This window comes from Oryzias melastigma, linkage group LG24 (genome assembly GCF_002922805.2).
Source record: "Oryzias melastigma strain HK-1 linkage group LG24, ASM292280v2, whole genome shotgun sequence".
NCBI classification, from domain to species: domain Eukaryota; kingdom Metazoa; phylum Chordata; class Actinopteri; order Beloniformes; family Adrianichthyidae; genus Oryzias; species Oryzias melastigma.
Genome location: NC_050535.1, coordinates 17,755,338 through 17,764,960, shown reverse-complemented (window position 1 = coordinate 17,764,960; position 9,623 = coordinate 17,755,338). Strand labels below are relative to the sequence as shown.

Here is a 9,623-nt window from a genome sequence, read left to right as displayed (position 1 = left end):
ATACATGAGATAAATGCCACAAAAGATGTAAAATACACAATTTTTATTGAAGTGGGTCTTTAAACTACAACTACAAATGAGACATTAAATATATATATATCCTAATAACAACAAAGACATGAAAAAACATTTTTTTCTTGAGAAACATATATATTTAGAAGACGTTTTTAAAGTTAAAACAGCAGCATACAGAACTATAAAGTAGGAACATAAAATGCAAAAGCACATCTTACTGTGACGGGGGCTTTCTGCCTCTGAGACGGCTCATCCTCTGTAAACAAAAATCCAAACGATCAGTCAGTCGCTGTCGGTGCTGCAGAACAAACTCTTTCCCTCTCCGTGGTTTTATCACCTTCGTGAAAATGAGCCGCCTGATAATTTTGTTTGTGATAATGACGCAGCCTGTCAGCGACTGCTGTTCACATTTCTGGGTATTTTTACTTTGACAGATCGGGAATCTGAAAGCGGGGAAACAATAGCAAACTACCTGCAGTTTCTCACTTTTACTGGTTTTACTGACCAAAGATTATTATAAATCTACAAAGAAAACTGTGATGATAAAACTGAAAAATTCCATTAAATTATTTTAATGGCCAAATCATCCTAAAACGTGGATTTTTTTCCAAACAAAGCATGAATAACTCCTACAAAATAATAAGCAAATAGTTTTGCGGTAAAATATTTTCAATTTCATGACTTTAAATGTGTTTGAGACAAATGGTGCAATGACAATAACAATTGTTTTAGTTTTACTTTAACATTTTTGAACCCCTCGAAAATTGAAAATACTTTATATGCATTCACTTAAAAAAAAAAAACTTTTCTTTTATAAATATTATTCTGCAATCAAAAGCATCCAAAGTATTTACAATTTTACATTTTTAAGCCATAAAATAAAAGTCTAACATCATGATTTAATTTAAAAGTTCAGGTAAAACTTGCATTTCCTGTGTCAACAGTTTCCTCTTACACTTCGAATCATGCTGCTGTGCTCTTCGGAGGCGCTAAAGTTTTTGGCGAGGTCAGAGATGCAGAGTGACTCCTGCTGACAGGCGTGAACCCATCTCTGGTACTCGGAGGTGCCAGGGATTCTGTCAAAAAAGATCCTGAACGCCTCCCACACAGCCTCCTGACACACTGCGAAACAAACACACAAACACAGCCGCCTGAGTGCACAACCATTGTTTTTATGAGACGGTTAATGACTGTATTAGCAGGTCATCATCATCATAAAGGTGAAACTTTATTAATTACAGCTTCTTCTTTTCTTTACATTTCTAACAATTTTTAAGACAAAGGCAAATAAAGAAACTATTTGCACTATAATAGTTGTTCAAAAAAAGTAACTTTGCCAGAGCAAAAATGATTTAAACATTTAAAGAAGGAGAGCTTTAAAGAAGCAACAAACATAAATCATAGCAAACATTTTTTTCCACTAATACATCTTGGAAACCAAATTATTTCACATTATGATGATGAATAAACTTGTTAGATAATTTATTTTAGAGGGAAACTATTAGTCCTGAAAACTTTAAAGAGCAGCAAAAACAATCTTTTAGGTGATTGAGAAAGTTAATTTATAATGTCTCTAGTTATTTCGTTTATTATGTTATGATTAAAATTTCCCTATAACATTTTTTAATTAAAAAAATCCAGTAGTGTTTTCATTATGATTATTAAGTTTTTAACCAAAATCCCACAACCTGAAAGTCGTTTTTTACGTTGTTTTGAAGTCTCTGTTTCCAAAATCTCCTCTGAGGGGGCGTGGCTTTTGGAACTCAGCCTAATAGCCCCGCCCTTGACCCCTCCTTCTTTTTTACTGGCATGTTTTTAAGACTTTGCTGGCAAGTCATACTAATGCAGTTTAAAAAATCCTTTCAGTGGTTAACTTTAAACCAATACCTGAATGGCAGCAGGTTTAAATGTTGAACATCACCTGACAGGGAGAAGCAAAGCAAACCTGAAGGTTAGGAGAACACAAGTGAGTACCTCGCAGTTGATAGTAGGCTTGGTGGCTGGCAAGAATTTCCTCCAAACCCTCCTGAGGGCAGATCCTCACCCCGGAGTGTAAAAACACGGACCGCTTCGGTCGACGCCGGGTGAGTTCTGAACCTGAACCGTCAGTGTGCGCTGACATCTTTAGCAGATCTGACAGGCGGATCGACCCGGCGGTCTTCAACTTCAACCCGGGGTCTAGCCACACGCCGCCGTGTGAGCCTAGAACACAACAAAAGACCTGTCAGGGTCAAAACGGCGAGCGGCAGACAAGAACCTGGTCACATTCAAATCCCCAGCATTTGTTTGGAGCAGCAGATGGGTTTTGTTTACTACAAAGAGCAGCAAAGCTAGTGGGACAAGATTTACGCAACAAACTGTAAACACGAGCCGTCTGCTGCTGCGAACTGCAAAAAACAAACAGGAGTCGGCTGTTTGGGGAAATACTTGGGCTGGAAATCAGAAGTGTATTACTTAATTACACATGAAGACTGAGGTGCAGTTAAGCTTTAAAAAAAAAATCAAAATTCTACAATTTTAAATTTAAAATAAGCCAAAAGCTAAATAGCTAAGTACGGAGTACCTAAAGCATCATAAAGTAATTAAAAAAAACTATTGGTTTAGGGTGTCCTAGATTTTATTTATTTGCACTTATTCAACATATTGAAAAAAAAAACAGGTATAGAAATACATACTACAGCCTCTACCAAATACAACTTTAAATATTGATTGACTGATTAGTTTATTTCAAGCATAGATTGTGAATAATATTTCTGCAATTTTATTATTCTTAATTATGTTAAAAAGTTATGGTTTTAAAGTTTTAAAAATTGTCATTATGCTAGCTTTTTGGACTATTTTGGCATTTACTAAGACTTTTTGGGCTATATTGGAGTTTAGCTAATATTTCAGCTACATGCTAGCTGTTTTGGCCTTTGGCTTCTTTCCGTTTTTTTTAAGCTATTTTGAAGTTTGGCTATTTTTTAAGCTACATGCTAGCTGTTTTGGCTAACCTAAGGTTTTTTCTTTTTTTGTCTTATTTGGCATTCAGCTTATATTTCAGCTACATGCTAACTGTTTTGGCTAAGTTAGGCTTTTTTCAAGTTTTTTAGGCTGCTTTGGAGTTAGGCTAACATTTACATGCTAGCTGTTTTGGCTAATTTAGGCTTTTTCTTGTCGTTTTTTTAGGCTAATTTGGCATTTAGCTAATAATTTATCTAACTATCAGCTTCAGTGTTTTTAGGTATCAATTTTAGCATCTACAGCTATCAGCACTAGCATTTTCAGCAGCCAAATTCAGCTTGCAACATTCACACTAGCATTATCGCAGGTAATACATACTGTATCTAGTTCATAATGATGTTAAAAAAAAGTTGTTTTAGTGTTCAATAAATGTTTATCCTGTTCGGCCCACGACCTAAGGTGTGTTTTGGATCTTGGCCCAGTGTGATTGAGTTTCCTGCTTTAGAGGTTCCGTAGCTAAGAATTAGCACATTTAGTTAAATTAGCAAAGAAATTTAAAATTTGCAACAAAAACAGAGAACAAACAATATAAAAAATATGTCTTAATCCTACAAAAATCATAAATGAACTAAAAGAACTTAGCCACTGAAAACAAGGTAATATTATTTTCAAAGACTCATATTATTAGTTAATGAATAGATAAACTAATAAAAACGCGGGGCAAAGTAAGTAAACTAAAACCCTGATTAACTACTTGTGTTGACATTTTTACCGCACTTCCTTTCAAAATACTCCTTTTTTATAAAGTACGACGGCATTCGATTTGTAGAAGAAAGAATCGGCTAATGCTCGCAAATGTGAACTTTTTAATTTAGATTTCCTTCATCTGAACTTTATTTTTTGTTTGTCTACAAAGCATAACACTCTCAGACTCTGTATTATCCTTTTCCCCCAAATTGTTAATCACAAAAAGAAAAAAACATGGATGTAATTTGTAAGCACCAGCAGTGCTGCATTTGGAACAGACGGAAATTTCCACTCCACGCTTCAGAGGAATGTGCACACAACACGGGCATATATGATCAGACCCGAAACCAATAAAAGGGGAACCACTTTGATCTAAACATCAGAGTTCAGATTTAGCCTTTGATTCTGTCAGCAGAAACTCTTTGACCCCAGAGCTTTTAAAAGCACCAGTTGTTATAGCTAAAATGAAACAACTGAAACAATTGTAATATGTCTCAAATTTTATTGTATTATAAGAAACGACTAACTAGAAAGCTTGAAATTGGGCGGTTTGGTGGTTGGTCCATCAAGATAACAGTTAAGAAAAATTGCATTACACCAGAAAAATGCGTAGTTATTTTATCAGGACTTTCATCCTTTGGAGCAAATATGGTTCAGAGAAAGAAGATTTGTGTTTTGTTTAATAAAACCTTCCAATAACTGAGGCTATGAACCTATCAGACCAATTTAATTATCATTTCATTGAGTCGGAAGCAGAAAATTGTCTAATACTCCTTTTTCAGCATGAGCAAACAACTTTTTTAAGCCTACATATTATTGGCAATTAAAAAAATCTATTGGTATGCATTCCCCAGCACACCGGTGTGCTTAAAAACAAGCATGTCTAACGGGGTTTATTTAAAATGTGCAGTTTGTTTCCATGCATTCTTTGTTTTACCTGGAAATCTTGAGCAGAGTGGAACGATTTGCGTTCAGCGTTGGCATTGAACTTCTACTTTTCGGGGCTGACTCTCCCTCCTTAAACCCACTCAGACTAAAAATAAAAATCACTGGCTGCACTTGAAAGGTGCTTGTAATAAAAAGCATCCTCTAAACACTACCTCCCTGCATTAATGTGCTCCATCAAACAATTCAGAAGAGGACAACATAGTCTTTAAAAAAAAAAAAAAAGTCGTGCACCAAAAGGGCTCTCAATTGAAAGTTAGCTTTGTTGTTTTCTGTTAAAATCCTTGTGGTAAAACTCGGATAATCACCCAATTTTTGTGTTGTGGTTTTAGTTTTCCCTCCCAAGGAAATGTGGAAAGAGCTGTAATTCCAACTGTCAAACTGTCAGGGAGACGGCAACAAATGCAGCATTTTGTAGTGGTTTTGAATTGCAGACACGTTTGCATATATTCATGACCAGCCATGACAATTGAATACCTCTAGCTGCAGCCTCAAAGCATTTCTGCTCTATTACTAATTGTGTGATTGTTTAGTAAGCACTCACACTATAGTGATTCTCCGTCCTTTCTGTACGTTTTTAGACACAACTCAATCACACTTTCAGCAATCTTGGTATCAAAACAGTCGTGTTCAGGACATTACTGCTTGTATTTCTTCATAAACTTTATAGTTTTTTAAATATTGAGCAAAATATGCCCCACAGGAAATGAATGAGAAAGTCTTCAAATGTCAAAATTTTAAGTAGATTAGCAACAAACCTTTACATATATTGGTGGGCTATGTTTTCATATTTTATAAACATTTACGCTAATGTTTTAGCAATTTTTTTTTTATGTACTGGGTTTTTTTGGGTTATTTAGAATTTAGCTTCGATTTTAGCAACATGCTAACTAATTTACTTTACTGAGGAATTTTAGTCAGTTTTGGAGTTTAGCTAGTAATTAAGCAATGTGCTAGCTTCTTTTTTTGAGGCTAATTTGGCATCTACTGAGGTTCTTTATGCTCATTTGAAGTTTAGCTAATATTTTAGCAACATGCTAACATTTTTGGCTAATTTAGTTTACTGAGGAATTTTAGTCAGTTTTGGAGTTTAGCTAGTAATTAAGCAATGTGCTAACTTCTTCTTTTTTTCATTTTTTCTAATTTGGCATCTACTGAGGTTTTTTATGCTAATTTGGAGTTTAGATAATATTTTGGCAACATTCGAACGTATTTGGCAAAAATTTTTATCTACTGCGGTTTTTAGGCTAATTTACAGTTTGGCTTCTATCTTAGAAACAAGCTAACTTTTTTGACTCATTTAGTTTACTGAGGAATTTTAGGCTATTTTGGAGTTTAGCTAGTATTTAATAAATGTACTAGCTTTTTTATGGCTAATTTGGTATTTACTAAGCTTTTTGGGCAAATTTGGAGCTTAGCTAATATTTAAGCAACACACTAAATATTTTTGCAAAATTTAAATCTATTAGGGATTTTTATGCAATTTTACTACAATTTTTTTCCTGAAATATAGGTCAACTTCAGTGCTCTTTTAAAGTTCTTTAATGTCCGACTCCTTGATGTTAACCAGCCGGGCTCTTATGCAATCGTAATAGGCTTTACCATACATTGTGACCAAGTTTAGTGCATGTATATTTAGTCCCAACCACTAAATCCTTGTGCAGAATTGCTTTCTACTTTATATTTTTTTACAAAAATGAAAGCACTGACTTTTAAAGTTTCATTGTAATCCACGAAACACAACAGAGGTTACCTTTAATCCCAGCTGCCTGTGAAGCAACAGTGCAAAGCAGAATAAATCCAACTGCCCCAAACATTTTGTTTGCAGATGAGATTCCAAAATGTAAACATAAAAGTAAATCCAGCGCGGTGAAAGGGGGGTGTCAAACTGGTGGATGCAGGTGGACGTCGCACGGAGACAGCAGCTCACTCAGGGCCACAGGTCCAGCAGCGGAGACGCACCCGTGCAAATTCCGGTTGATGAGTCTGGCGGTGGGAGATGAAAACTTCACCACCCCCTGGGGAAACCTGGGCTGACGGAAACTAGAAGTGTGGCAAGAGTGACAAGGTGAAAAAAGTGGGCACCGTTTCTGGAATAATCTGTTTATCTACTGCTCAGACATAATCCTGCTTTACCCCGTGGCCCTCACAGCGCAGACGTCATCCTGTTAGTGGCTTTCTGGGGGCATCTGTCAACCACACGGGCCAGTTTGTGCAGCACACCCCCTTCTGGTCCAGACTGCACCAGTGCATCACCGTGTTCTTGGACAGCAGTTTGAAAAGGATGAAGGAACACATGTACTTCACCTCTGCTCTGACTGGTGCAGCAAAAACATGTCAGTCTGAACTAAAATAGACCCGTTCTTTCTTTCCTCTCTATTTTGTGGAACCTTGTATTCTGCCAATATTTCATGATTCATTTAGTTTACTATCTGTAGACTTCATATTTTTCTAGTTGAACAGCTTTTAAAGATAAATCCACGCTTCATTGCTTGGAAAACTGTAACACTGCAGTCTGGCTTAGAGGAATAAATGAATACTTAAAACCTCTGCTCGATGCACTTTCATGTTTTTGTAATAAATCCAATAAGTCTGAATTCTTATGCCATCTTAGCTTTAAGCCATCCAGTGAATCTAAACAAGAGATTTTTGCAACAAAAAACAGCAAAAGCATGTTTTATGTATGCTGAGATACAACTAAGGTGCATCCAGACCAATAAATTCAAAAACTGTGCTTGTGCCATTAACTGTATATGAAAACTGGACTGTGTGAGTGTGATGTCACTCAAAGAAAATGGCTCCAGCCACATGAAATTAATTCATTTACACCCAAGGAATATAACTTTGTGCTTTTTTGTTTGATGAATAACTCCCTATCTTGAGTATTCTTTTCTTTTCTATTAATATTATCATTGTTTCTTACTTGAAATTATTTAATTTTGCTTACCATGTCTCCATTAACTTTCTGTTTACTTTAATTGGTTTTAATTTAGAGAGAAGTCATTTGTTATTGATTTTTATGGACTGCTTACAGTTTTAATTTGTATGATGTTCAATACAGTTCTTAAAAACAGAAAAAAAAACAGGAAGTTAATTCACTTGCCATGTTTTTGCACTACGGATGGTGCCATTTTGGAACCAAAAGTAATTGGTCTCAGTAGGTCTGAGTCAATGGGTGCGTTTGAGATCCCCCAGCGCCTCACCTGGATCATTGGGGTCGGAGAACGAAGCAGGAAAGGTTCAACAACTACTTTCCAGAAAGAGTTAGGAAATATATTCATTTCTTTCATTTAGTGCCAGTCATTTCTGATCAGCATCCCATTGAACTACTAGAACTCTCAGAACACAGTTTCCCACAATGCACTGGTTTGTAGTCATCAAGGCAGCTTGCAGTCAGCGCAGCGGCAAATTATTGGATGAACTAGCGGAGGTAAGCGCCTTGCATCCGCCCCTTTCTCGCGATATTTTTATAATGATTGATAAGTGACGTCAGAGCAAAAACTACCCAACATGCACTGCAATTCAGGCAATCTAGACCTAATGTGTCTATGGCAACCATTCTTGCCAATCAGGAGTGAGCTTGTTAGAAGGCCACACCCCTACCACCTAAAACTACACGACATCTGTCAATCAAACGTTCAACGTTAGATGTCCTACATTTATTGAGGCATCTGATTGGTCAGTTCATAAGTTGAATAACTTGCTCTACTGAAAAAATATGAAAAAAATAAGATTAGCAAGAACATGTTAAAAATGTATCAGAGCAAGAAAGGCTTTTCTGATTAATAGAATGAGTAATAGCTGCTAATGTCTCATTAGAAGTCTATGGGATTTTAGCTTTATGGAACCAGCAGGTACTTCCTGTTTGGAATACTAGGGGGAGGAGTCACTCAGTCCAGTTCTCATATATAGTCAAGGGCTCGCACATTAGCATTCTGCCGCTTTTTCTACATTTTTTTAGCTAACAAAATAGTTAAAATTCCTTGCACTATAAAAACCCTTTTTAGGGAAAGTATGTCTCTAAAATTGACCCTGATGTCAAGAAGTGGAGTGACATTTTTTTGGATTTTTTCCTCACTATTGTGCATTTTGTAAGCTAACTTTGTAACCTAAGCTAATAATTTTTAAACATCTCTATATATTTTTCCAATTGGTGCTACCTTGTTAGCTACATGTTATATTTTTTCATAATTCCAGATGTCAAGTTTGTGTTTTCTTATGTTTCTCCCTTCTGTCCTTCACTTACGCTTGTATTTACTTCTCTAATTGCCTTGCACCTGTTTCACATTAGCCAATTACTGTTAGTTACCACACAGGCTCATTAGTTTTCCCTGTTCATTAATGAATAATCTGAGAACACTCATCCTGGTTCTCTCCAGCTCCTCCTGCGGCAGAAAAACAAATGAAGTTGCTTTTGCATTTCATTTGCAAGAATTATCCTCAGCAGTATTTTTGTTTTTTTGTTTTTAATAAATGCAAAATAATGATGCATCTTATTTTGTTCTTCAATCTGCAGGTTTTCACTAAGATTTAAATCTAAGCTAAACAGAAGTGCAGCAGTTTCTTTAATATTTTGTCACACTTTAGAGCTGCAGTAACAACAATAGTGGAAATAATGAAATATATTCTGACATTGTTAGATTTCCTCATGATGTGTTGGAGGGGGTGGGGGGTTTGACTAGCTCAGTGAACTGAGCTGCCATTTGTCAATCAGTGGTTCAAATCCAAGGTTTGACAGTTATTGTGTCCTTGGGCAGAGCACTTAACCCCCACAATGCCTTGCTGAAAGCTGTAAGTCAATTTGGATAAAAGCATCTGCTAAAACTAAATGACTTCCCACGAGCACAAAAACATCCGACACATTCAGACACGTATTGTGCAGATGTTCCAAACTCCATGGATGTGCAGATTTAACCAAAGCTGTATCTTTCCTTAGAGATGTGTTAGATGTTTTTTAATTAAAACATTATTCT

The 9,623-nt window shown here is 36.0% G+C and overlaps 1 protein-coding gene across 1 annotated transcript in view; it reads right to left on the bottom strand.

Annotated features, from left to right (window-relative positions):
• Window positions 1-2,289, bottom strand: part of LOC112158134 (interphotoreceptor matrix proteoglycan 1-like) — a 12,041-nt gene extending 9,752 nt beyond the window's left edge. Inside the window, exons 1-3 of the mRNA XM_024291354.2 lie at window positions 1,990-2,289; window positions 971-1,137; window positions 234-271 (exon numbers count right to left, since the gene is read on the bottom strand). Coding sequence (XP_024147122.2) covers window positions 234-271; window positions 971-1,137; window positions 1,990-2,137 — 353 coding nt within the window. The 5' untranslated portion in view covers window positions 2,138-2,289. The remainder of the gene's footprint in view (window positions 1-233; window positions 272-970; window positions 1,138-1,989) is intronic.
• Window positions 2,290-9,623: the final 7,334 nt, after the last annotated feature.